We start from the raw sequence: 25559 nt of genomic DNA, 5'->3' as shown, positions 1-25559 counted from the left end.
TATGCCCAATAAGAACCCATTTAAAGGGCCCGACCAGCCCAAAATTGGCCATAAATAGTGATGGACTAATCGTGAGCTGGGTTTTTGAGGTTGGCTCCGACTTACCTTTCACCTTGAGATGTAACTTCATGCATGATGGGAAATTTGATTACGAACAGCAAATGGGAGGAACGGAAATGAGTCTAATTAATGAGTTGGATTTTTGATAACCGACTTCTTATATTTAATCTCTAAAAGATTCATTTTACACCATAAAAAGCATAAATTATTTTTATACATTTTGTTTAAAACTTTTTTTTATTCCTCACTCGATTATGTACAAAAAAAACACATAATAAAATTCATTAAATATTTTAAGAAAAATCACTTTAATAAATATTACAGTTAAATGTTTAAATTTATTACGTGGAAAATGATACTTTTTTGTTTAAATTACTATTTTTATTTTTAAAAAAACTTAATTTATGGTATAATCAAACACAATCCTATTGTATTTATTTAATATGAAAAAACAATATTAGCATACAATAATTTAACATAAAAAATTTTACAATAATATGTATGTAATTTAAGTACAATAATAATTAAAAGAATTATAATATTGGACATCTAGCTAGTTATATGTATGTAGTATATTTTGTATCTGTATATGTAATGAACTTGTATGCATAAATATATGAAGGAGAAAATCTAAAGTTGGACATTTGATATTGAAAAATTAAACATATTTAAGTATAAAAAATTTTATCTCATAACTATACTCCTTAAAAGGAATATCTATAAAAATAAATATATATTAATCTAAAAAACTAAATATTAATAAAAACAGTTTGTATTGTTTATTCATCCATATTTTCTATCACAACAATAAAATACTTTTAAATTTGTGAAATAATATTTATAAATTTAATATTTTATAAAACATTAGTATATGCATTGCGCGTATATTTTACTAGTTACTTACATACAGCCCCTGAATCTGAATTCACAATTCATCGTCAACAATAAGCACCCAAATCCGCAACAATTTACACACACTATAAATGATTTACACATACACCACAATACAAACCTCAAAGAGACGGGAAAAGAAGACAGCAAAATACAGAATCCAGCTCCTCTTCTTCCCACCTCAGAACAATGCAGTACAAGGAGCCATGAGCTTCTGATTCAGTTCTTGAACACAAGTTCACTTGCAAACCAATACTGTATCAGGATATGGAATGCCGCCTATCTTTGGCTGGTTTAGTTCTACCTTTGGAACTTTGAGGTGAGATTCCATCTGCCCTGATAAACCTGCCCAGTTTCTTCCCCACAGAGCTTATGAATGATTTCCTAGGCAATGGAGGTTTGTCCAGGGACGTCGGCCGGGCAGCCGCTAAGGGAGATGGAGTACTAGAAGCTGATAAAGGTTTTTCCATTTCTTTCAGTCTCATTTTCATCTTCACAAGCTCCAGTTTCAGGTCCTGATTTTCCCTTCTTAGAGTTGAGACCTCGTCGTTCACCGGGTGAACGTTGATGGAGTAGGGACTCAGCTTGGACGGCGCTGGAAGAGCAGGGGCTTCGCTCAGGTTGCCGTCCATGACTTCCCTCAGGCGCTGCTGCTCGTAGTAAAGAACTTGAACGACGGTTTGAACTGGAAGCCTGTCGTTTTGAGCTGCGTGGGCACAGGCTTCCCGAGACAGCTTTTGACAGTCCATCACACTGCAGACCTTCTTTCTCTCCATGTCGCTTAAAGCAGGATGAGCCTGTGGATTATATGTGAGGAAACAGATGAAGCAGACTGTAAAGCGAAAGCCATTTATGTAGGAACTGACTGTGCAAAATTTGTAAGCTATCAGTTTGATTTTCGTGAACTTGCTCTTTGATTGGTTTGGTTCCACGAACCTAATTTGGGTAAGAATTTTCCCTACTTCGTCTGGTTTCCTGACAAGAGCTTCCGCTTCAAGAATCTAAACTAAAGTTTGCTATTGCTGAACTCTGTGCTTTAATGTTGTGTTAATGTATATTTTCTGGCTTGTGATGTGCATAACTACATGTATTACGGGTCTAAAGAGGATAATAACGGATCAATATGTGCATATGCAGAAAGAACAAGTAACAAGAGAATGCACAAACCTTCAAGTAAATGTCAATGGCCCTATACATTCCATCTTCTGTCAATCTGGACTGTTCAGGGATAAGTTCAGCAAGACTAATGAACTTTGAAACCGATAAGTTGCGGTCGGAAGCAATCTCAGCAAGGTAATTCTCCATCAATTTGGTAACTCTTTCTCTGTCACTTGGCGAAGGGGAAATATGATCTTCATCTGCATTATATCCCACTCTGTTTATCTCCAAGTCAGACTCTAAAAAGTTCGCTATGATCCTTTGCACCGTCTCTACATCAAACAACGTGTCCCCGGTGAAGGAATAAGAAGGAATTAATAGGTCATCCAGCACAGCCTGCCCAAGTTGCGAGGCCATTCTCTTCTCCAAGTCAAGCCGGCAAGCAACGGTTGTTTCTAGGTATATAGCAGCTCTAAGAAGCATCGACAGGAAGCTAACTGACATTGTGTTCTTCTCTCTTGGCAGAAGACTAACTATCGTTTCTAAAACAACCCGTTTCTCATGTTCTTGTCTTGGCTCAATCTTCTTCCTACCCTTTCCGAATACATCCTGAAATGAGAGACAAAACATGTCACACTGGTAGTTCATTTGATCAAGAATCGAAATTTGTGATGGGGTAAGACCTCACCAAACCTCGGAGAGATTTCTGTGCATACAGCATGAGTATTGGACCAAGAGCATATTGCTTGAATCCCCTGGCGATCATTGCAATGAGGACCCTTTGGAAGAGATCAATCCGGAGAATGGACAGATCTTCAGCCCACCAATCAACGATTGGCTTTGAGGTTGTCATCGTGGAGGAAACCAAGTCATTTTGGCCACCACCAGCAGCGAATTGGCTATCTTTACAGATTACGAATGCTATTGTGTCAATGCAACGACTCACCAGCTTAACTTTCTCTGCAGTGGGAAGAAAGCTCTCAGAAGAATGCAAAACGGAAACCGCCCCAGCAAGACTCTTTAATGCGACTTCATTCAGATACGCCTCAGTTCTCCCAACTAAATTTCCAACTGCATAGTCCTCCGTCATCTCAAGATACTCTGCCACACATCGAAGCCTGGCAATGTTCTCAGTACTTATCTCAAAGTTTATCCCATAGCAAAACTTTGCTGCGAGTTCGAATGCCTCTGCTCCGCCAGGAACATCAGGGATTTCAATTGCGGAAAGATCAGCATCACTGGACTCTGAGACCAGCTTCCTTATGTATCCACATTTTGAGACTAAAGGGAACTGTTAAGGAATTTACAAAAGCACATTACGAAAGCTACTCAGCATGTCGTTGCACTCCCGTTATCACTCATTCAATCAATCCTCTTCATTCACCCTCTAACAGCACAAGACTTACAGAAAAAATAAACTTAACAAAGCATCTCAATAAGATGAAATGAATAAACAACAGACATAGCAGCAAACTCTTGAATTCTAAGACAGGAAAAGATAAGTTGTACCTTGTGCAAAGAGAAGGAAGTTCCTCCAGCATTAACAGTTATATCACTTGGGATTTCCTGGGAAAAGATCCTGTTAAAAACCACAAGAAACAGCTCAAACTCTTGCAATTCTTTTTCAAGAATTCACAACCAGCTAATTTTCAGAAAGAAAGAAGAGCAAACCATTCACTAGTCCTCTTCATGGCAGTTGAAAGCAGCTCTTTTTTCTTGGACATGTTCGCAGCAGTGGATGGTGTCTTCTGCTCCAGGTCAAGATCCACCATCTCAATTATTATTTAAAGGGCCCTGAACCTCATTTATTGCCTTCAAAAAGTGAATTCAGGAGGTGAAGTTTAGTATAAAAATTCTCCCTTTAATTAGCATGCCCAAGAAATAGCCGACGTTCATGTCCCTTTTTCCTCTCTACTGAAAACCAACCCTTCTTAGATGACAATCTAAGTCTCCAGGTTCCGTAATAACACTTCCATTCTAAATCCCATTATCATCCATTGGCAAGAATTCCCATTATAACCCTCCATCCAAAAAGACTATGATGAGAGTTGGTAGTTGTATTTTGGAAATATTTGGAGAAATGAAGGGCAAATAGGGATGTGGAGGGGCAAAAAGAGATTTGGTTTAGAGTGTGTGGTGGGAGACATAGATGAGATAGTGGCGCCAAGTTAAGAAGTTGCCCATGTGAGATAGATTACCATCCACAAAAGTGCCAATCCTTTCTTGTTTTATCAATGTTTGAAATAGGAAATCATTTGGACTTCAGTAGCATACATCAGTTAAGACACATGAATTGTGCTGGCCATGAATTATGTAATAAAAAGCCAAAAGCAAAAGGGAGAGAAAGAGAGTGATAAGTGGTGGTTATAGAGGATTAGTCTTGAGTTCTACTTTTGTTCACATGCATTAGGTCACCACACAAGCCCACTCCTAACCTCATCTCTTTGATACATAAACGCGTCGTTTGGAACAGTTATGTGCCCGCTTTCCTTATCGACGTTGTGACTTTATTTATGAGCTCATCATATTACGTTAGACGGTCATGTACTAGCACAACTTAATTAACGTACGAAAAGGTCGAGTTTGGACCATGGAGTTAGTTAGGGCTAATAAATCCGAATGCGCACTAAATTTTCATAATTACTTGTCTTTTTTCTCATTCATTACAAGTGTAATTGAGAGAAAACGGAAACTCTAATAACATTACATTTCTCTATCAAACAATGTTTCCCAAAGCAAGCAGGGAAACAGAACTTATGGCCCTCTTCCCCTGTATTTATATGATAATATTTGTTCTCAAATTATCATCATCTTGAAAAAGAAAAAAAAAGATAAAGTCTTAAATTATTGAGCAATCACAATCATCTTTTCCACTATGTAAATGAATTATTTCAAAATTTACAATCTCAAAATCCGATAATATATATTGCACCTAATTATTTATTATTCTGGTACTAACGATAAAGGTTAACATTGTCATACATTTTCAACGAGTTTTTCTTCTATTGATTATTTTTAATTAATTAATTTAGTCCAAGATTGAATTATTTACTGCTTAATCCCATTGTGCCATAAAATGAGTCATATCATGATAGCAGCAGAAGCCCCCACCCCATGTTGATTAGTCCATCATTGTAGGGAATTTTATCCGTGGATTTTGGATTTGACACTTAGCAATGCCTCATTGGTCCCACTCACTCTGCATTCTCTGCCCTACTCATCTTCTTGAATGGGACTAGTATTATTGATTTCATCACCTCATTCATCCATCACTCAATACATCAACCCTTTTACACTAATTGCTATCTATTTTAATTTTTCAATTATTATATTCTTTGCATAAAGTTATTTTGAAAAACTAAAAATATAATTATTATGGTTGATATAATATATTCTGTCAATATTAAACATAAATATTTCTTGAATTTTTTTGTTGGACTCACTAATAAAAAATCATGTACCAATTAATGCACTAATTTATTTTTTAGCTGTAAAATTTGGTCGCTAGGAGGTAATAAAAAGGGATAGTTACATTTGTGTTCCTTAATCTATGATTTGTTTATATAAATTACTTTTTTTTGAATAATTATATATTCGACTATAAAAACATCGATATTATTTACACGTATACATACCAAAATATTAGCATAATTACATAGACTATATATTATCAAATTTTTACCGTCATGAGTGAATTTTATAATTATATAAAAAATAGAGATAGTTTATACGAATAAAATCTATACTATATATAAAAATGTGAATATCTCATATTTATTCCATTGTGAAAAGACATTTATATCTTTATTTAAATAATACTTTTAATATTAAAACAAAATTACTTACAAAAGAAAAGTTCTATTGAAAGAAGACTATTTAAGAATCCTAAAACCTTATACTACTTGAACAATGATAAGTATAGCCAATTAAACAAAAATAAAAAAGCAAATAATATTTCTACGGTATTAATTATTAGAAGATACTTTTAAACACTTTAAAAATATTAATTTACTAGCGCACAAAAGAAATAAAAATAAGAAAATACATCAAAATACTAATATAAACTTAAAAACTATATATACATATATATATATATATGAAAGAGTAAATATCATGAAATTATAAATAAAAATTAGTAATCTTATTGAATTAGAATTCTTTTAAAAAGAATTCAAAATGAGTGAATTCAACTTATTAATTTTATTTTAATATAGATTAATGGTGAAAAAAAATTATTTTGAAATTATACTTTCACATACTTGTTATTTTTACCATAGTATACTGATATAAAACAATGCTAATAATAAGTGCATGAGTGAATATTCTAAAAGAAGAAGAATAATATTTTATGATAGAAAAATAGAATCAGAAACTGTAGATTTTATAAACTATTTCAAAAAATATATATATATATATATAATAAGCACATCAAAGGCCAAATTGATTACATGAATTAATTTCTTAATTATATTTCTTTAATTTATTTATGTATTAATTTTTAAAATAAATTGTATAAGGAACTAAAGTATATAAAATTTAAATTTGTTTATTTTTAATGATATAATATAGGTAAAAATACCAATAAATACGATTGAAATAACTGAAGTTAGAGATTATATAGTGTAGATAATATTACAATAAATAAGAGGGTGTAAATATAATTATGTAAAAAGGAATCATATTTCTGCACCTAACATAAGACGGAAACCAACGAATGAAAGGCTGTCATTATGACCTACAGCTTTATTTGATTCCTCAATACGACAATTGTGTCTGCAGAAAAATGTGCATATCTATATCATCAAAATGGCCATCTTATCTTTGTTGCCAAACCCATTTTTACATGTTTTACAGTAATGGATTTATGTTGTCCAATTGAACAAGATATAATCATGTGTTTAGAATTGTCTTAACATTGCAGTTAATAAAAGAGTCCAAAAATTCATGTACTTTATGTGAAATTTGATTGACCCGTCGTTAGAATGTCTCGTTTGTAACAATGTGTAAAATCTACAAAATGTTCCGTCCAAGATAGACATTTAATGTAGTAGCTAGTATTATGTTATTTTCTATGTTTAGAAAAGAGCATGTATGGTAAGTTGATGTTGGAGGATTGTTGCAGGATCAAGTTTAAAATAGTCCTAAAATGTGGGACTAATTCTGCAATTTTGCTTATAAGAAAACAATGATAAAGAAACTAAGCAGTGGGCAATGGGTATAGAAATAGGGTGAATGGTGTTGTGTTGAGCTAAATAACATGATTGTGGTCCAATAAGATAGCAGCTGCTCCTCATTATCACTCAAAATATTACTAGTTCAAATAAAATACTAACTAACAAAATCATCCTCAGTGAAAAGGAAAAAAAAGTATGAGAAACTAATACTATAAATTTTCTTTTAAGAGGATGAAAATTGATTTCTTAATTTCCAATATGTAACCTATTTTTCAAATCAACAATTGCTATTCCTTCCATATAAAAATATCGTGTAATTAGTATTATTATTATTGTTTTGTAATTGAATAGACCTCTGGAGTCGTGCAACTTATACTCTCTTTGATTCTAAAACGCTTTTCCAATAGTGAGAGCGGTCTCGCGCTTTTAAGGGAAGGAAAATCTGCATTACTCAAAACACTCGCCTTTCGGCTTTCAGTATTTCAGCGACCTTTTCACAAAAATCCAGTTTTGTCCCCTTATCCCCAAAGCTCCGCGGCAGAAGAACCCTGCAAAAACCTCTTCAATGGCTTCCCAATTCAGAATCATTTTGCTATAAAATCTCACTTCACTATCTTATCTTCAAGAAACCCACTAAAAGTATCTCATTTTTCATCTTTCAGATGGAGCTATATTCATCTTTTCTATCACACTCCACACCAGACCTATCCTTCTCCTCCTCACTCTCACCCTTCCCTTTTCAAACCCACCTCAAACTCCCCAAAATCCTATCAAATTTCAACATTTTAGCAGTAGCAGTCGACCCAAAAGAGCTCCCCCAAAACAGCCCCCAAAGACTCTTGAAAGAGCTAGCAGAGCGCAAGAAAGTAGTTTCGCCCAAGAAAAAGGCACCCCCGAAGAGATTCATCCTCAAACCTCCACTGGATGATGCAAAACTAGCTGAAAGATTCCTCAACAGCCCCCAGTTGTCATTGAAATCGTTTCCTTTGTTGAGTTCTTGCCTGCCGTCGTCACGGTTAAACAATGCTGATAAAACCTGGATGGATGAGTATTTGCTTGAGGCGAAACAGGCTTTGGGGTACCCTCTGGAGCCTTCAGAGAGTTACGGTGATGACAATCCAGCTAAGCAATTCGATACATTGCTGTATTTGGCATTTCAGCACCCGCATTGTGAGAGGACTAATGCGCGGCATGTGAGGTCGGGGCATTCACGGTTGTGGTTCTTGGGGCAGTATGTGCTGGAGATGGCATTGTGTGATTTCTTCTTGCAGCGATATCCAAGGGAATCCCCTGGGCCGATGAGGGAGAGGGTTTATGCTCTCATAGGGAAGAGGTTTTTGCCCAAGTGGATCAAAGCTGCTAGCTTGCAGAATTTGATTTTTCAGTATGATGATATGGACAAGCTCATTAGAAAAGATCGAGAGCCACCGGTGAAGTATGTCCTGGTCCTTGTTTGATCTTTGAAGTTGATTTAATTCACATGCTTATTTGGCATTCTTGTTGTTCTAAAATTTTGGTAATTACTATGCATTGCAATTACTTAATCACATTCCTGAAGTGGATGAAAAGGGGAGACAACATTCTCCAGACCAAAGTGATAGAATTGAGTGTTGGTTCCATAGGAAGTTCAAGTTTTCGAAAACCTAAAAAGATGTGAAACAAATTCTTTCTACTTGAAGTTCGCATAAGCAGATTTATTTTACATAGAACAATCTAGATTTAGAAACAGTATATGATATTGGCTTTTGTCTTTGTGGTTTAATCATCATAATCTTTTGTTATAAAATGTGATTGTTGACCTCTGAATAATTCTACAATGTTTTTGGTAGCTGAATGTTTAATGATGACTTTTGACCACAAATACACGTTCTACAATGTTTCTGTTCTGTATGATACCTAGTCTATGCCCCCTAAACTTTCAGAAGCACTGGGTACACTCTTCTCTGGAGAAATCTGACATTGAATATGGTTTCATCAGCTTCTTACTATACAAAGCTAATTTGAACAAAATGTACAGTGAACAAAAAGAAAGAACTGGAAGATTCCAATTTATGCTTTCCTTTAGTGATTTTTAAAAGTTGACATGGTGTGACATGAATTCAACAAAATAAGAAAGCTGCTTGAGTAGTGGACCCTTGACTCAAGTTATGTGAATGTTTCTGAAGGCTGTTTAACTGAACTAGGTCTGGGGAATCTGCTTTATCATTGCTTTAGCATTGCCCACAGGAACCCATATGGAATTCATAGAGATGATGTGAAGCACTTTCTTGGCAGTATGATTTCCGTTATAATTAGATGTGTATTCTAGATGTCTCATACATAGCCCAGCACTGCAAGGAGAGAAGAGAATGTATTCACTTCTGGCTCTCCCTACGTCTGAAAAAAGAAAACTCATAATATGCTAAAAATAATAATAAAATCTTGAGATCTATTAGCATATCTTAGTTGCAAGATTCTGTGATAGAAATAAATAGAATAGGTGTTACTTATGGATTTGTGTAAGATAGTCTCCTCCATCCAATTAGTCTAATTTGTGTACTTAAGCTGTAATCTTCCATATACGCTGCGAGTTTCTTTGAGTTTTCTGCTTCGGTTACCTCATCTTTGGTCCACCACATTCTATGAACCTACAAGTTAGTTTAATTACAAGCATTGCATATTGAATCATATGTAGTATTAGGTCTTTTGATGTAGTTCACTGGTAATAATCCTTGGGCACTGACACCTGCTGGTAATATATTCTGGTAGATCTGTGTTCTGGGCCCTTTTTGGGGCAATCTATTTGTGCTTTGGCATGCCAGAAGTATATCGTGTTCTTTTTGAAGTATTTGGAATGGACCCAGAGGCTGAAGATTGCCAGCCTAAACTGAGGAGACAGCTTGAGGATGTAGACTATGTTTCTGTTGAGTTTGAGAGCCGAAAACTGAATTGGCAAGATGTTGCTGCTTATAAGGTATTTATGTTTTTATTTTTCTGATAAGTTGACCAGTAATTGCATTTTTTTCATTTAATATTCTAATTAGAAAATATTAGGAGGTTTTCTCTGGAATTCTTTTCAGGCAACACCCTAGTTTTTACCCTTTTTCTTTTGTTGCAAAGTATTCCTTTTATTAATATCTGTTTGACCCAATTCTCTCATTTTATTTTGCCTTTTCTCCTTTTAATTCTAATGAGGTAAGTCTCCCCTAAATGGAAATTTTTATTCCTGTAAGATCTGAAATAGCCTTTTTTTTTTTAAAATTGCAAAGATGTAGCAGAAAGTGGAATCATATTTAACATTTGAAATATGGTGGTCACGTATCAGACATGAATATTAATGTCCTTAAATTGTGCCCTAGCGAATGTGGCAAATAACATGAGACAGTATACATACTCATTATGAATGATTTGAACAAATGATTTTTCCTTCATGCCACATCATGAAAACTTTTACATCTCAAGGCTTCGACATCATTCTGGAATTATATCTTGAGAATACTCTACACGGGGTCCCATGTTCATATTCTTGTGAACACAATTAGGGTTCTGCCGACTGTGGCAGGAGAGGAGATTAAGTCAGTACTTGACATATTTGCTAGCCGTGCATAGTTTTGTTAAACATGGATTTCGAATGCAATTTAATTGTACTTAAGAAGATGGGTATCAACTTATAGATGCAATGATGTTTGACAGCCTCCAGAAGACGCTCTCTTTGCTCATCCTAGACTTTTCAGAGCATGTGTTCCACCTGGAATGCATCGCTTCCGTGGAAATATATGGGATTATGATAGTAGACCTCAAGTCATGAAAACACTTGGATACCCCTTGCCTATGGTGGATAGGATTCCTGAGATCACTGAAGCCAGGAATATCGAGCTTGGACTAGGGCTGCAGGTATTTTATACAGCTTTTACTCTTTTTGACTTTCTGCAGAACTCTCCAATTGTTTGGAGAAAGTATGTTAAATTTGCCTGGCTACAGCTTGCTTAACTGTGAATTAGACTTTTGAATTATATAGCTTCTTGTTCCTCCCATTGTACTTGGTCCACCACAACTTTTGTTTGCTCATTCAGCATCTTACCATTTCTTTCATTCCTCTGTCAACCTCTCTGTAAAATTCAATTCAGTCGACGCCACCCCTCCCTCTTTCTATCTTTTCGTCTGTTCATGTGTTTATTTTGCTCAAAACTCAGGTTTGTTTATTCTTCTGCATTTCACCTAATTATTCTTTCTGCTGGCTTTGGCATATAACATGATTGCATTATTGTACTTCCATAATTACAAAATATTGCATAAGTTTTGGTACCTTGAATTGGTGTGGTGTGGGCCTGGGCCTGGGCCTGGGCATGGATGTGGATGTGGGGATGTGGAAAGAGAGACAGGCATAGTCGAGGCTTTATTTTCTTCGGCACATGCACCATATGTTTTCCGTCTAACAGTATTTCCTCTTTTATACTTGGATGCGATACAGCTCTGTTTCCTGCACCCATCAAAATACAAGTTTGAACATCCACGATTTTGTTTTGAGCGTCTGGAATATGTGGGTCAAAAGATTCAGGTACCTTTTTGAGCTTAGCAACTGGTTATGCCTCTCTTTACAAATGCTGTAGCTTGATTCTTGATTAAATTTTCTCAGCTTTTTTAGCTACATGCTTTAGAATGGCAGCAGAAAGTTTTAAAACATGGGGACAAATATTACCAATATGACTAGGCTTGCTGATCTTGGGCAGGACCTTGTAATGGCCGAGAGGCTACTCATGAAGCATCTAGATGCTCCTGGAAGGTGGTTACAAGAGAAGCACCGCCGGGTGTTAATGAACAAGTTCTGTGGAAAGTACTTGAGGGAGAAATATCTCCATCGCTTCATCATTTACAGCGAGCAGGTGCAAGATGCATATGAGCACAACCGAAGGTTGAGAAATCCAGCAACAACCTCTGTTCAACAAGCCATTCATGGGCTTGCATATGCTGTTTATGGGAAGCCGGATGTTAGGCGCCTCATGTTTGAGGTTTTTGACTTTGAACAGATCCAGCCTAAGGTTGTATAAAGATCAAAGTTCACCACATGATATATTCAACATCCACAGGATATATGAAACATCTGCATAGTGATATACCCTAGTATGATGAGGAGCAGATAGTTTGTACAGGTTATATATTTATAATGTTGGTGGAGAATTCTAATTTGTGTAAACTATCCACATTCTATGCGTGTAGAAGATCAGTGATCAATATTTGCTCATGGTAATGCACATCTCTAAAGTCATTGGCGAATGATCAAGAATCAGGAATAAATGAAGTTTCCTTATTTACATGATTGTTATATACAGGTATGACAACTCAGACCTGTTTTGTTCAATTTCTACTGATGGAAAGCGCACAGCTTGATAAACTATTTACAGGATTAGAAAAACTAAAACAAACCAATCGTGTCAACAACTATGGACATGCTAGTATGGCATCCACAGTAGTCAAATCCAACCATCAGGCTCTTCACAAGCAACTGATGCACTTCACAATAGCTTTGATATAACAAGACATGAAGTCCAGAATGCTGTAGAGGCAGCACGAAATACTGCAGGGTTTTGATATATTCTGCTCCACACAGAAAATCAAATTATCAAAAATATACAGACTGATCAAATGTTAAAGAAATCAAATATCGCTGTATCTAAAAATCTGGAAGAATGCTTAAAACTGCTGTCAAGCACTAAACAAAACCAAAAATGTCCAATTAAATAGAATGACAAACAATTGCCCAGAAGTATTGAAACTGATATTTATGTTTTATTATCACTCAGGCATGTATGAATATCTTAAATTGCAAAGCAAGCTACTGATGGGCTTAACTGTCCTAGGCCTCTTCCCTTTTCAGGAATTGAAGAAAGCTGTTCCAAAGGTAGCATATTTGCAGACCTGGTCTTGGATTTCATCAGGTTAATTATAGCAGAAATCATGAGTAGAAACTTCTAGGAACCATGGTCATAGCAAGAAACGGTATCAATGAGGAGATAAAACACTTGCATGCTTCTGAGAGCATTAACAAAGAAACATGAGCACAACAGCTAGTGACCAGTGCCCTAAAGGGCTTTGCTTTAATATTTTTCAGTATGAAATAACAAACATCAAATTTTCCCAGATCGTAGTCAAAGGTAAAAGTTTATAGTCTTGAATGACCTTGTGCATGCTGATTGAGCACATAACCTAAAGAATTCTAATGGTTAACTTTAATTACCATGATCACAAGCATTTGTCTAATGGCATTCAGAAAACATCGATGTTCAAATTTATGTTAGTTCAAGCCGTAGCTTCACATTGTCTGATCACCCTCATCATAGGAAAATACGGGTTTCACATATGCAACAAAAGCAAGTCCTAATACACATCGAATATGAGTTTTAGCGACCTGTAACTAAACAAACTTCCGAAGATATCCTAATTTGTTTAAGATAGCTCACCCCATGGCTGTAGTTCCCCAGGATGCTATGTTGTAAATTACTCTGCTTCCATCCCATGCCTTCCGAAGCTTACCCTTCTTTTTGACAGAGAATGTCTTGCTTAGAGCTGAGACAAAATTCCAAGAGGTCAAATCTCTTATGCTCCATCTCCACCACAAATAACCATGAAAGTCATAAAAGAATGAATAAGCTAGCTGGTTGAATGAGAAATTAATACAAGTTCTTGCTCCACCTTAAGAATATGATAAAACCAAAAAGAAAAAAAAAAGAACACCAAGAGGAAAAAGGAGAAATAGTTTGAACCTACCTGCTTGAAGCTGGTTTGGTGTCAAGTGCTGCAAAACAAAGCAACAAACATGTCAAGGAAAAGTGAAGTGAATTGGGCTTACATAAATTAAATACTCATTCTTGATTTCATATTAGCAGGAAGTCTCAGAACTAGAGACAAATATGATACTAGAAACTAATTGGATCAGAGGCACATTTGAGCAACTCCAGTACTGGACAACCACTAACATTTTGAATTAGAAAGCTGCTAGGATTATTTTATTAAGAATCAAACAAAAGTTGTTTGATCTTTCAACAGTTAGTGTCGCACGTGGCTTATTTGCTTAGAGAAAATAGTTTCTCAAGACCATGCTATTACCTAAATAATCGTAGAGATATCTACATTAAATCCACCCATAAACTAGGGCCCTGAAAAGATCTACATTAGGAAGACATTAAATAATTTATAGGACAAAAATTTCATCTCATTCTTAATTCTACATCATAAAAACTGTGTAACCTGATAGGCATGCTTCCTATTTGTGCCATGTTGCGGATAAAGGGCAAGGACTTTCGGCTATATGTTTCATATAATTCATGGAATGGTGCAGTAAACTCAGGAACTTCAAAATTCAATGCTCTAGCAAATAAGTAATATGCAAGAAACTAAACATTATTAAAAATAGGTCCTAGTACATTCTCTACCACTCTTGTGGTCGTAATAGTCTTGAGAAGTCTCCACTCAAACAAGCATCAAGGAAAATTACGCAGACCTTAGTTTGTTCGAGGGACAACAGATATGCAGCCATGAAGAATGCTATACCCTCTATTATATCTTCTTGCTGAACTAAAACATAATCTTCTGCTTCTAAGTCAACATCTCCACCTCCCCAAAGATCATTTTTGCTGACCATGTCCCAGGAATTGCCTTCCTCTGCATCATAGGACACATAACAAGCTATCATCACAATATAGTTGCATTTTTGTTGAGGAAGAGCGGTTTTCAATCATTCACTAGGATAAAGTCCTTTTGCTTTCTCTTAGATTAAAAAATAATCCAACTCAACTTGTTGGAGGCAAAACTGAAATGTATGCCTTTTATTATAGAAGAAGCACATATTAGTAATTTCTGAAGCTGGAACAATTTGAAATCATACCCGCCACGTTTTGTGGAAGCGAGGCCCGGGCATTTTCTAGTTCCTTGAGGAAATCAGCACATTCAAATCTTGATTTTAAGAGACTATAAAACTGCAGGGGACAAAGCAAATGAATTTAAAATGTCGTGAGATTTCCTTTCCTTACTCGTAGGAAAAGGAAATACAAGACACCATAACTGTAAATCTAGAGCATGCATAAGCTAGTTAGAGCATTAAAGAGCACAACCACACACTTAACGTGTGATATTATGGATTTGAACAAATTCTTGAACCCTATTCCTCTTAACAACAATGCATGGATTCTTCTTATAAATGACACAGAAAGCAATGTAGTCTGCCTCACAATTATTTGCCAAGATTTAGGTTGATCAGTAGATGGCATAAACACTGAAGACAAACAGAAACATAGAAGAAATTGAGGAAACCTTCACCTCAGCTGTGTCAGTCTTGCGGCTGGCAGGGGCACAGGTTCCATCCAAATCTTGGGGATTGGGAACATCAAGTTCACCAGCAACATCATTGTTGCCGTCATCATCACGTCCAGAGGCGAGCAGTTGGAAGGCCAAGTGGCATTGCTGGAGCACTGCCTCTAGGGCTTTCTTGTTTACACAGACCCTATCGTTCCAGACACTAGTCCGCTCCACCAACTCCATCACTCCTGATAAGCCTTTTGCAACTATATCACAAAACCAGAGGATCTCTCTCTTCTGCAGTTGAATCCAATGACCATGTGTGTTCAACACTGGACTGTAAATATTAACCAAAAGACTTGAATATTTGTGTATATGCTGGCGACTAGTACAATCACACAAAAAGTAACAGAGACAGATTCAGCATGCACATGCAAGTTCAGCCAAGGCTGAAGAAAAGGTGGCAAGCCAGGTGAATATTTAAAGCCAAAAAACGACTTGGAAATGCTGCAGGCATATTTCCAGCTGATTGATTAAATCCAAGCAAGATAAGCATACATCTATTTGTGGAAAACTCTGTCATGTTTCTAAAATGTACCAATACTGAAAAAATCTCATGAGAAGTTGAGAGTGGCCAGCAAACTGAACTCCATGAACAAATAAGTGATAATACCCTGGCTGGCAACCTAGCTCCACAAATAAAATTAGTGTTCCCTCCATGAAACAAGGATGCTCGACTAACTTTCTGTAAAAAAAGTTCCAACTTTTGTATGACTACTAGCACTAAACTTGTCCAGAACAGAAACTTTTATGCTGTCAAATCAACTTAAGGGTTCCTGTTCCAAGTCAAAACAGGGATCTGTTGAGTTGTAAGTATTGGGATTCATAAACTGAAATAACACAGAAAACAATCTTCATGTACCCACTGATTGCTCTCAGCTTGAATTGATAAACTCAAGAAGAAACTAAGACTATCAACCATAGAACTTCACAAGTGTTCAGTTAAATGATATATGCAAAATCACTCAAGACCAAAAAGTTGAGAGAGGCGATCCCCGCGTCAATATATGAACTCCAGAATGAAATAAGGGACTGTCTAGTCTACAACTCGAGCTAGTTGATTGACTCCAATCAGAACAATCATGAGACGAAAACACATGCACGCAACCACACATGGTGACTGGCTGGAAAACAAACCAGACATACAAAATTAGGTTCTTGGTATAAGAAAAATACTATGCAATTCGTACATGCACTTGCACTAACATTTTCACAGACCACCACATCACAAATTTTTTACATGATCCTCACTTTTCAATAACCAACTTCATTGTTCATTCATAAGTTAAAACTGGATCCTCTGCAATTAAAATTGGGGCAAATCCTGAACCCAACCACAAGCGCACACACAAAATAAAAGAAAAAAATAGACGCGATCATGATACAATTCTTCCCAGCTCTTTTGAGAAAGAAACAATCTGATAGAAAATCACATGAGAAATTCGAAACAGAACTCACCCGTGACCACAGGGTGCAATGTAGAAAGAGCGGGCGGCTGGTGACAAGAAAAGTTGTAGAACCCCTGCAAAACACAGCTGCCGTGCGGAGATCTACTTCTCCCTCCCCCTGCTTATATTTTTCCTAAAATGTAGTTCAAATTATTGTAGTGAATAATGATGTTATTAACCTCAAGTAGACGGAAGCATCATCATCAAATATAAAAAGTCTCTTTCATTACGGTGCGGTGCCACCCATAACACGCTGATTTAACCCCCCACGTATGTATGCTTTTATGAAAAATGTAATTTACCCCCTTATATCATAAATGTGCAAACAAGTTCTCCTTTCAAATAAAAAGAATTACAAATTATTTTTTGTGTTTAGATTTGATTTGTTAGTGATATTTTTTTGTATAGTAATTATTGTTTAGATTTGATTTGTTTGATATTGTTAATCAATATATGATTGTTGTATTTTTTTTATTACGTATTAATATTTAATAATGATAATTATTAGAATAATCACTTATTTGATAAATTATTTATATACTCAACTCTGAAAGTACAAAATCACATTGATGGAGCACGATTTTTTTGAACAAAAATGCTCATAACACTATTTTGATTTTTAGATATGAATCAAGTTAAAAACATAGAACAAACTAGCATAACTTTTTTATTTTTCGAGATAATAAATAACTCCTAAGATATTTTTGTTATGCAGGATGAGTATGAAAGTATGAAAAATTCATTTCATATTACTTAAATACAAAATAATTGATAACTTTTGATATTTGAAATTAGGGAGATACATATATATATATATATATATATAAAATTGCAAGTTGGGGGATTGGCCCTTGATGACGCCGACCGCATAAGATATTTTGGCAGACAGACACAGCGGACAACATACTCTTTAACGTAAGATTTGATCTTGATGTAAGAATATCGCTCAAATTTCTCTGTCAATTTCTGAATTTTTACCTTACTCTTGAGAAAGAATAATAAAGGGTTGCCAGCCTAGTTATTATCGTTCTCTACTAATTACTACACAAGTCATCAGAGTAATAGGAAGTGAAGTTCGTCGCTGGCGCACTACCCCACCCTATTGCTCTATATCTCCATAGTTTGCGCCCTCGTCGCCTTGTGGCCGCCGGTTGCGCATCTCCCTGCTCCAGGGTCCTCTCCTTCCTCCTACTTTCATTCCATAACTAAGATCGGCAACGCCGTATCGCCGGAGATCTACAGCTCCGGGATGTCGAAAGCGCGGGTCTACACTGACGTTAATGTGCTGCGGCCCAGGGAGTACTGGGATTATGAGAATCTCACTGTCCAGTGGGGGTAAGTAGTTAAGAGCAGTTATTGGTTATAATTTCTTTCGGTTGCCCTAATCCCTCGTTAACTGATCGTGTTACCGTGTCATTTTTGCTGAGTTTGTAACTGGAGTTGTGGATGCTGTTAATGAGATGAGACTTTTGAGTGAAAGGAAGGTACTGAAGTGTGAGGGTACAAAGTAGTTGATGAAACTTCATTAGTTTGGTGCATTGAATCGTCAAAGGAACTTGTAACTGTTGATTTTTAACTGGATTGGTGTATGTCTGATCTATTTGGTTTCTTGCTTGATCAAATATGTTGCCAGGCTCCCTTTTTGAAGCTTATATTCAGAAATACCTAAACTTGATCTATATGTTTCTTGAGTTCCTGGGAGTGGCAAAACGGGATACTTGGTATACGCCCCCAGAAAAAAATGAAGAAAGAACAGAGTTTTTATATACTTCTAAAGCAAAAAACAGAGTCTTGATATAATATTTAAAGCAAAAAACAGGGTGTTGATATAATTTTTAAAGCACAAAGAATCATGTGATGGAGGGTGCGATTACGACTCATCTTCATCCTCTCTCTTTTTCTTAGTCCCCCCCTCCCCCCTCATGGAATTATCTTTTTGTAAAGTGGCAAGTTGTATTTGCCATCTATATTTTGTACTCTCTTAGTGCGAAAGAGGTCTGAACTTGGGGTTTATCCATTTTTGCTTAGTCTCATCTCACTACTAATTAGGTTGCAAATTTATGCATAAGCTATTGGAGGGTGGCAAAAATCATATGCCTTGGGTCAAAAAGTAGAGAACAGCTTGACACTAAGTATTAGGAATTTTGTTCTCTATTTTTAATTACCAAGACTCTACTGAATGTGGGAACTTGTAGGAAATGACCTGATGCGGCAGTATAATTTTTTTTGCTTTATGTTTCCAGCGACCAGGATGATTATGAGGTTGTTCGCAAAGTTGGAAGGGGGAAGTACAGTGAAGTTTTTGAAGGTATAAATGTCAACAATAATGAGCGGTGCATAATCAAGATCCTGAAACCTGTTAAGAAGAAAAAGGTACTTCTTTTTCCAACTTTTTAGTCTACTCTAGGGCCAAGAGAATTACTGAAAAGGTAGCTCATATTAATTTAAATCTGTTGGTTGGCAATCAAAATACTGGTTTAAAGAATTTGAAAGCTGCATTTATCATTGTTGGCTTTGTCCTGCCAACTACGGTTCATGTTTGTTGTATTTGAATATTATGGGTAACAGGCATTTGCTCCTGCACCCATCAACGGATATTTTAATTGAATGAAGAAATTCATAAATTTGTTACATTTGAATTTACTTGTGTGCTGATTGCTTGTGTGGACTCAAGTAGACATGCTGAGGACGCCATTCTGATTTTATCTTCTATAGTCTGTTACAGATGTTCTGTAAATATTCCTTAAAGTATCTTATTATTGAATGGAAATGTGAAAGTTCTTTACATAGTATAACTTCCATACTATTTGACTGCTCAAGATGCACTTGGCCATATTAATGCTGAGCAATTCTTTTCTAATTTTATCTTCTGTGGTCTTGTGCAGATAAAGAGAGAAATCAAAATACTGCAAAACTTATGTGGGGGACCAAATATTGTCAAACTCCTAGACATTGTCAGAGACCAGCACTCAAAAACTCCCAGCTTGATATTTGAATTTGTGAATAGTACAGATTTCAAAGTTTTGTATCCTACATTGACGGATTATGACATACGTTACTACATATATGAGCTCCTCAAGGTGAGATTTGAGTTTATTCCTGAGTCTGCTGAAAGCATTAAGTTGTTCTAGGAGAGGTGATAGGTGGACCATTTCATTAATAATCCAAATGAAGATTATTGAACAACAAAATCACATACATGTAATAATACATCACCTTTTACAGTAATCTCGAGATTAAGATTTCCTTATGCTCTTGCAGGCTTTAGATTACTGTCACTCACAAGGTATAATGCACAGAGATGTTAAGCCCCATAATGTAATGATAGACCATGAGTTGCGAAAGCTTCGCTTGATTGATTGGGGTCTTGCTGAATTTTACCACCCAGGGAAGGAGTATAATGTCCGTGTCGCTTCGAGGTAACATATAACTATACTTATCAGGATCTGGATTGGAGTTGCATAATTCTTCTCTATTATTTTTGGCTAGGTTCTTACAGGCTGGTATTTGTCTGGTGAACTCATATTCTTCTCTTTTGCTGGACCTCGGTTTTTGTGATTGTTGCAAACATTGATGGTGATTTAATACTGGATCAAACCAAATTGTTGGGTATTAAATGCATTTTGCTGAACAGCCATTTGTCTTTTCCCAGAAATATATCTGTTCCCTTCTTTCATGTCATATGAAACATCATAGCTTCAGATGTCAACTCAAACCTGTGTACAACAAAGTATTCGTTCCCAATTGGTTCTTTGAGGGTATTAGCATATTGGAAGTTTTCCTGATTTTGATTTTAGGTTTAGGGTTATAACTGAAAAAATATATCATTTGGCATATCATCTCTTTCTTATGGGTGTGAAATCACATGTATGTGATAACAGATACTGTCTGCTACAGATTATGCATGGCAACACTTCTATGAAAAGAACCCCAGTGGGCACCCGTTTGATTTAAAACACTTGAACTGTAATGGTAAAAATAGACATGCTGTTTCTGGTTAGGATCGGCATACTCACTTGAATAAGGGTTGGGCTTGTTTCAAGAAAATCTTGTATTCATTGTGAAGTGTCTTGATGGATAATGATCACTGGAAGGATGAAATTTTTCCTTATTCCTTTCTAGCAGGATTGCTGTTTTTCCTTTGACCCCATACCTATGAATTTAGTTTATCTTCCTGTGTAAGATCTTGTTCTCTTTCCATTCAGATACTTTAAGGGTCCAGAACTTCTTGTTGACTTGCAAGATTATGACTATTCTTTGGATATGTGGAGCCTTGGTTGCATGTTCGCGGGAATGGTGAGAAATTTGAAGGAGTCTATTTGTGTCCTATGGGTTCTTTCAGTTACTACCTAACTTTGGTGTTCTCATCTTGCTTCCTGTTCTTTATGTAGATCTTTCGCAAGGAACCTTTCTTTTATGGACATGACAACCAGGATCAACTTGTTAAAATTGCTAGGGTAATGAAATTTTTGTCGTATGTGCAAGCAACCTTTGTTATTCTTTCTAGTATGTAAAAATTCTGTTTTCTTAAACGATTAAAAATGTTCAATATTCCTCTATTTCTGTGGATTTTTCTGGCAAAAGATAGGTTTCAAACTGCTAAGACACATCCAAATTCACCCAATAAATAAATAAATTTAGAGACACAAGATAGTCTCATCCTATGGTCATTCTAATGGTAGAGATGGAATGCTCAGTTAGTGTTAGTTCATCATGTATAGTATTCTCAAGAAAAGAAAGCGGACTTGCAATGGAGCTGCCAACATGGTATTCGGTTGGTAAAACGTGATGAAATTGTGTTACAATAGAATAGTACTCAGTTGGTAAAACATGATGAAATTGTGTTACAACAGAATAGTACTGTCTTTTATTTTGTATCTGATATCTGATTATTTTTCCAGGTACTTGGAACTGATGAGTTGAATGCCTATTTGCATAAGTACCATTTGGAGCTTGATCCTCAACTTGAAGCTCTTGTTGGCAGGTATGCTAAAAACAAAACTTGATTCTAACATAAACTCAAAGCTTACTGGATTGGCTTCTTGACTAACTATAAAGTGACTGGTGGAGGCACTTTTGAGAGTTCTAGCTCTGATAGAAGGCCTCACAGAAGTGCTGAAAACAAACGTAAATCTGCTGAAGTTGTGCATCTACTCATAAATTTGGCTCCCTTTTCATTTGACAGACACAGCAGGAAACCATGGTCAAAGTTTGTCAATGCAGATAATCAGCATCTTGTATCGCCAGAGGTCACGAATTGTGTTCTTCCATTGGTCTTCCTATATTTGTAACATTCTGAGTTATACACGTCAAAACTTATGAATCAGACTGTTTTTAGCATTCTAAATTTCTTGTTTGCTGTAGCAGGCCATAGATTTCCTTGACAAACTCCTGCGCTATGATCATCAGGATAGGCTCACAGCAAGAGAAGCCATGGTAGTCTTGTGACCTTGTTGCCTGATACTTGTTTTCCCATACCATTCTCTTGTTCTAGTCTTTACAACTTTTTCCCTGCTCCTTGTTTTGCTAATCACATGTTTCATTTTGCTAGGTTCACCCATATTTCTCACAAGTCAGGGCTGCAGAAAATAGCAGGACACGGACCCAATAGCCTGTCGGCTTGTTCCACACAGCCGTTACTTATATTGTAATGTAACATATGTAACCTTAATACCCTATTTGTGCAGGACTTTTCAATTGCACATGTATCACTTACATAGTACTTCGTCTTGAATCAATCAAGCACTGATATGATATCGAATGATGCTTTCCCTAACTCAAGAACTTATTTTGTATTTGTATTTGTTGAGCATATTGTTCACTTTGTTTGGATAATTTGGACTGGGCTTCAGTTTTCTATTGATCTTAGCAAGTCGTGCTCATGCCCTTGTCCCTTTTATTTTTGACTCCACTCCTCTTTGGTACTACTTGTTACATGGGGAGATGTTAACGAAGGCAAATCATTGTATCGTAATTTCCTCTCTTGCGACTGCAGATGTGGTTAAGCCTGAGATAGAATACAAAGTCATTTGCTTATGTAGCATTGTAAGGATGAAATGAACTCTCAAGTCGGTCTCAGGTAGGTAGCATCAGCTTTTAATTAAATTGACAACGCTAGAAAACTGAGGCCTTTTTGGCGCCTTCAATTATATATATTGTTTTAAATTTAAGTAGAAACTTGAAACAACTCAATTTAGGGAGGGGTTTTAAAAGAATAATTCTAGAAGAGAGAAATACCATACATTGTTACACAAAAGGCAAATGTAAATCTATAAGATCTTTCAAAATACACGAGTCTGGGAAAGAAGCACAAGCACATTCACATCTTTCAAAGTAACACAATAATCCACAAATTCATTCTATAAAATTAACGTCTGCAACACTAAATCCTCACAAGAACCAGTAATACAACACTCCTTTCTGAAGGATTTTATGTTCCTTGAATAATCTCACTTCTTAAGATGAGGGAAACAGGCATAGACATCAGATTTTGGATGCTTTGCCTCAGCATGTTCCCTGCATTTCACCTCTGAAGTGGTGCACATGAATGTCTGCATACAAACCTTGCACTGCATCCATCAAATAACAAAAATAAAATAATTTGTGGAATTCTTAATTCAGATATAAAAGTGTGCAGGAGAGGTTTGGGAGAGCAGCTTCACACCTAGCACACAAAATTACGGGCATTTAATATAATGGCAAAAGAAAGGAACAGCAAATAGTAGGATTTAACAAAATGTTTTTGCATTCATATCCGTAAAAGAAATGTCAAAGACATTTCTTTGCTTTCTCGTCAGCGTGAGGACCTACTAAAGATGTATTATCTAGGTAACTAGGTTGACCTATTTTCATAAAGGATGAAATTCATGTTTATTACATAGAAGAAATATGTCAAACCTAACTGAATCTCGCAACCTGTCAGATCTTTCTAGGTCAACAAAATCCTACTTCCAGGAGAAGTTCTCTGCAATAGCAACTTGATTATTCCTGAAATGTTCATTTGCTTAATTGGTTGATACTTGATACCCCCAAGGCACATTAACTTAAACATGGAGGGCCTCCATTAGGCCATAAAGCCTTTTAGTTGATGTAGGATCTCATACTCAGTGTCATAAGTACATTCCGGTGCAAGAAAGAAACTAAAAGATCATTCTAGATGCCAATGCTTAAAGCAATATTTATGACTATCCAACTAAGAAAACTAACTTCTAGTTCTGGATAAACCAAAAACTACCAAGATGTTTCAAGAGTTCAGGTAAACTGGGATCTTTGGGGACATGGAAACCAGTGATGATTTTAGACTTGCTCAATCAAAGCCACAGCTTTCTGCCCAACTCCCATTGGGTGCACTACAATATCATGTGTGATATATGCACAAAACATATCAGTCTTAAGTCTACACCTGTAGGTTACATAGCAACCTAAGCTACTCTTGAGGAAGTTAAAAGGAAAAGAATTGCATCTTAGTGGTGTGATCCCACTCCCACTAAATAATACTGCAGATGCCGGCCTTGAAAATTCTTTTGTTTCTTGAGGGAAAAAAATGGACAACTGAAATACAAATCGCAATCTTTTAAATGCATATGCTTTTCATTACAAAATATAGAGTGAGCAATAGAAAAGGGAAAATCTAAAAGATGGCCAGTAATTCTGTTCGACCAAATAAAGATATGGTTAGTCAAAAAAAAAAAAAAGAAGACCTTCAAAGAGGCAGTCAATTAAAACACCTCATCTTATATAATGTCCTCTCAGATATTCCATATTTCTTCACCCCAAAGTTGATCAAATTTCACACAAAATTTCATTCTAAATAATATATCCACTTTAGAAGGAAACAAGAAAAATCTAATGTACCAACTTAAAAAGTTAAGCCACATAGATAACTTCGAAACTTACATATCAACACTTGAATCCATAATTATAAAGAAGTGATACCTGAATATTCATGGCCTTTTTGTTGGATTCAAGCTGGCTTCCTACGCAGATCGGAAAATCCAGAAACTCAGCAACAACCGGAAAAATTCTGAGAAATTAACTCAAACAACAAAATCAAACAAACAGGAAATAACCTTTTGGAGCTTTCGACTTCTCCAAATTCTTTTCACGAGCCATTTTGGCTTTTTGACCATTACCACCACCCATCTTCTCGGTAACCACCTTCAACTTCTTCTACGTAACGATCGTACAAAGTAGATTATGCAACCCTAGAAATTGACTCTTCTTTTCCCTTCTTTTGGTTGAGAGCGGAGGAGGGCGCCGAAGTACAGCAGCAAATTGCTGAGGGCCCAAATTGTGATAATATATAGATGTAGAAGGGATGGGAATTTCATTTTGCTCCCCTGCTTTCCGGGTTTTATCTTTTTTACCCTAAAATTTGAGTTAATTTGACTTTGACCACACATTTTAGGGAAATTAGCGGATTCGTCCTCCTCTGTGCCCAGGTTAATATGCTTAGTTTCTTATAATTATTCATTCTCCTAAATGTAATGATACAAAAATATAAACAAATTTAAGATTTAAGAATAAATACACAAAAATATTTCCATAAAGTTGATTT

General features: G+C 36.0%; 5 protein-coding genes across 8 annotated transcripts; 2 read left to right on the top strand and 3 right to left on the bottom strand.

The window, feature by feature from the left end:
- Positions 1 to 897: 897 nt before the first annotated feature.
- On the bottom strand, positions 898 to 4174 carry LOC105177772 (Phototropic-responsive NPH3 family protein). Of its 2 annotated transcripts, none has more exons than XM_011101020.3 (5): positions 3721 to 4174; positions 3559 to 3628; positions 2738 to 3340; positions 2119 to 2658; positions 898 to 1748 (listed from the first exon to the last, which is right to left on the bottom strand). In XM_011101020.3, the coding sequence occupies exons 1-5, from the start codon at positions 3819 to 3821 to the stop codon at positions 1212 to 1214; spliced, it is 1851 nt and encodes a 616-aa protein (XP_011099322.1). In that variant the 5' UTR covers positions 3822 to 4174; the 3' UTR covers positions 898 to 1211. The 2 variants fall into 2 exon arrangements, with proteins under 2 accessions (XP_011099322.1, XP_088741644.1); XM_088885518.1 differs by having other exon boundaries at positions 3559 to 3615.
- Positions 4175 to 7686: 3512 nt separating this feature from the next.
- On the top strand, positions 7687 to 12476 carry LOC105177775 (Ribonuclease III family protein). Its single transcript, XM_011101024.3, has 5 exons — positions 7687 to 8658; positions 9972 to 10176; positions 10896 to 11096; positions 11674 to 11760; positions 11933 to 12476. The coding sequence occupies exons 1-5, from the start codon at positions 7886 to 7888 to the stop codon at positions 12248 to 12250; spliced, it is 1584 nt and encodes a 527-aa protein (XP_011099326.1). The 5' UTR covers positions 7687 to 7885; the 3' UTR covers positions 12251 to 12476.
- On the bottom strand, positions 12469 to 17249 carry LOC105177773 (uncharacterized). Of its 3 annotated transcripts, none has more exons than XM_011101023.3 (7): positions 17013 to 17249; positions 15516 to 15791; positions 15085 to 15175; positions 14701 to 14861; positions 13968 to 13995; positions 13661 to 13766; positions 12469 to 12797 (listed from the first exon to the last, which is right to left on the bottom strand). In XM_011101023.3, exons 2-7 carry the CDS (start codon positions 15735 to 15737, stop codon positions 12716 to 12718), a joined length of 690 nt encoding a protein of 229 aa, XP_011099325.1. In that variant the 5' UTR covers positions 15738 to 15791; positions 17013 to 17249; the 3' UTR covers positions 12469 to 12715. The 3 variants fall into 3 exon arrangements, with proteins under 3 accessions (XP_011099325.1, XP_011099324.1, XP_011099323.1); XM_011101022.3 differs by having other exon boundaries at positions 15516 to 15831; positions 17013 to 17247; XM_011101021.3 differs by lacking the exon at positions 17013 to 17249 and adding an exon at positions 16806 to 16955 and having other exon boundaries at positions 15516 to 15831.
- Positions 17250 to 17901: 652 nt separating this feature from the next.
- On the top strand, positions 17902 to 22837 carry LOC105177776 (casein kinase II subunit alpha-2). The gene is made up of 10 exons (XM_011101026.3): positions 17902 to 18337; positions 19246 to 19375; positions 19888 to 20082; positions 20264 to 20421; positions 21208 to 21298; positions 21394 to 21459; positions 21904 to 21986; positions 22188 to 22251; positions 22370 to 22438; positions 22554 to 22837. Exons 1-10 carry the CDS (start codon positions 18252 to 18254, stop codon positions 22611 to 22613), a joined length of 1002 nt encoding a protein of 333 aa, XP_011099328.1. The 5' UTR covers positions 17902 to 18251; the 3' UTR covers positions 22614 to 22837.
- A 408-nt stretch (positions 22838 to 23245) lies between these two features.
- On the bottom strand, positions 23246 to 25288 carry LOC105177777 (uncharacterized protein At2g23090). Its single transcript, XM_011101027.3, has 3 exons — positions 25072 to 25288; positions 24938 to 24978; positions 23246 to 23571 (listed from the first exon to the last, which is right to left on the bottom strand). The coding sequence occupies exons 1-3, from the start codon at positions 25142 to 25144 to the stop codon at positions 23452 to 23454; spliced, it is 234 nt and encodes a 77-aa protein (XP_011099329.1). The 5' UTR covers positions 25145 to 25288; the 3' UTR covers positions 23246 to 23451.
- Positions 25289 to 25559: the final 271 nt, after the last annotated feature.

Source organism: Sesamum indicum, linkage group LG9 (genome assembly GCF_026168435.1).
Source record: "Sesamum indicum cultivar Baizhima isolate 11 linkage group LG9, ASM2616843v1, whole genome shotgun sequence".
Taxonomy (NCBI): domain Eukaryota; kingdom Viridiplantae; phylum Streptophyta; class Magnoliopsida; order Lamiales; family Pedaliaceae; genus Sesamum; species Sesamum indicum.
This window is presented reverse-complemented; position numbering and strand designations above follow the sequence as displayed.

What these genes read in the sequence shown, in the direction of transcription:
- LOC105177772 (XM_011101020.3), bottom strand. Translation starts at nt 3,821, where the DNA reads ATGGTGGATCTTGACCTGGAGCAGAAGACACCATCCACTGCTGCGAAC. An exon ending in ATGAAGAGGACTAGTGAATG is followed by an intron (nt 3,629 to 3,720) that starts GTTTGCTCTTCT and finishes GGTTTTTAACAG; the next exon opens with GATCTTTTCCCAGGAAATCC. An exon ending in CTTCCTTCTCTTTGCACAAG is followed by an intron (nt 3,341 to 3,558) that starts GTACAACTTATC and finishes ATTCCTTAACAG; the next exon opens with TTCCCTTTAGTCTCAAAATG.
- LOC105177775 (XM_011101024.3), top strand. Translation starts at nt 7,886, where the DNA reads ATGGAGCTATATTCATCTTTTCTATCACACTCCACACCAGACCTATCC. An exon ending in GATCGAGAGCCACCGGTGAA is followed by an intron (nt 8,659 to 9,971) that starts GTATGTCCTGGT and finishes ATATTCTGGTAG; the next exon opens with ATCTGTGTTCTGGGCCCTTT. An exon ending in AGCTTGGACTAGGGCTGCAG is followed by an intron (nt 11,097 to 11,673) that starts GTATTTTATACA and finishes GATGCGATACAG; the next exon opens with CTCTGTTTCCTGCACCCATC.
- LOC105177773 (XM_011101021.3), bottom strand. Translation starts at nt 16,825, where the DNA reads ATGAAGTTGGTTATTGAAAA. An exon ending in GCAAGACTGACACAGCTGAG is followed by an intron (nt 15,176 to 15,515) that starts GTGAAGGTTTCC and finishes TGTCCCCTGCAG; the next exon opens with TTTTATAGTCTCTTAAAATC. An exon ending in TGGGGAACTACAGCCATGGG is followed by an intron (nt 12,798 to 13,660) that starts GTGAGCTATCTT and finishes TGTGTGGAGCAG; the next exon opens with AATATATCAAAACCCTGCAG.
- LOC105177776 (XM_011101026.3), top strand. Translation starts at nt 18,252, where the DNA reads ATGTCGAAAGCGCGGGTCTACACTGACGTTAATGTGCTGCGGCCCAGG. An exon ending in AATCTCACTGTCCAGTGGGG is followed by an intron (nt 18,338 to 19,245) that starts GTAAGTAGTTAA and finishes TTATGTTTCCAG; the next exon opens with CGACCAGGATGATTATGAGG. An exon ending in GTTGCATGTTCGCGGGAATG is followed by an intron (nt 21,299 to 21,393) that starts GTGAGAAATTTG and finishes TTCTTTATGTAG; the next exon opens with ATCTTTCGCAAGGAACCTTT.
- LOC105177777 (XM_011101027.3), bottom strand. Translation starts at nt 25,144, where the DNA reads ATGGGTGGTGGTAATGGTCAAAAAGCCAAAATGGCTCGTGAAAAGAAT. An exon ending in GAAGTCGAAAGCTCCAAAAG is followed by an intron (nt 24,979 to 25,071) that starts GTTATTTCCTGT and finishes CGATCTGCGTAG; the next exon opens with GAAGCCAGCTTGAATCCAAC. An exon ending in AAAAGGCCATGAATATTCAG is followed by an intron (nt 23,572 to 24,937) that starts GTATCACTTCTT and finishes TGATGGATGCAG; the next exon opens with TGCAAGGTTTGTATGCAGAC.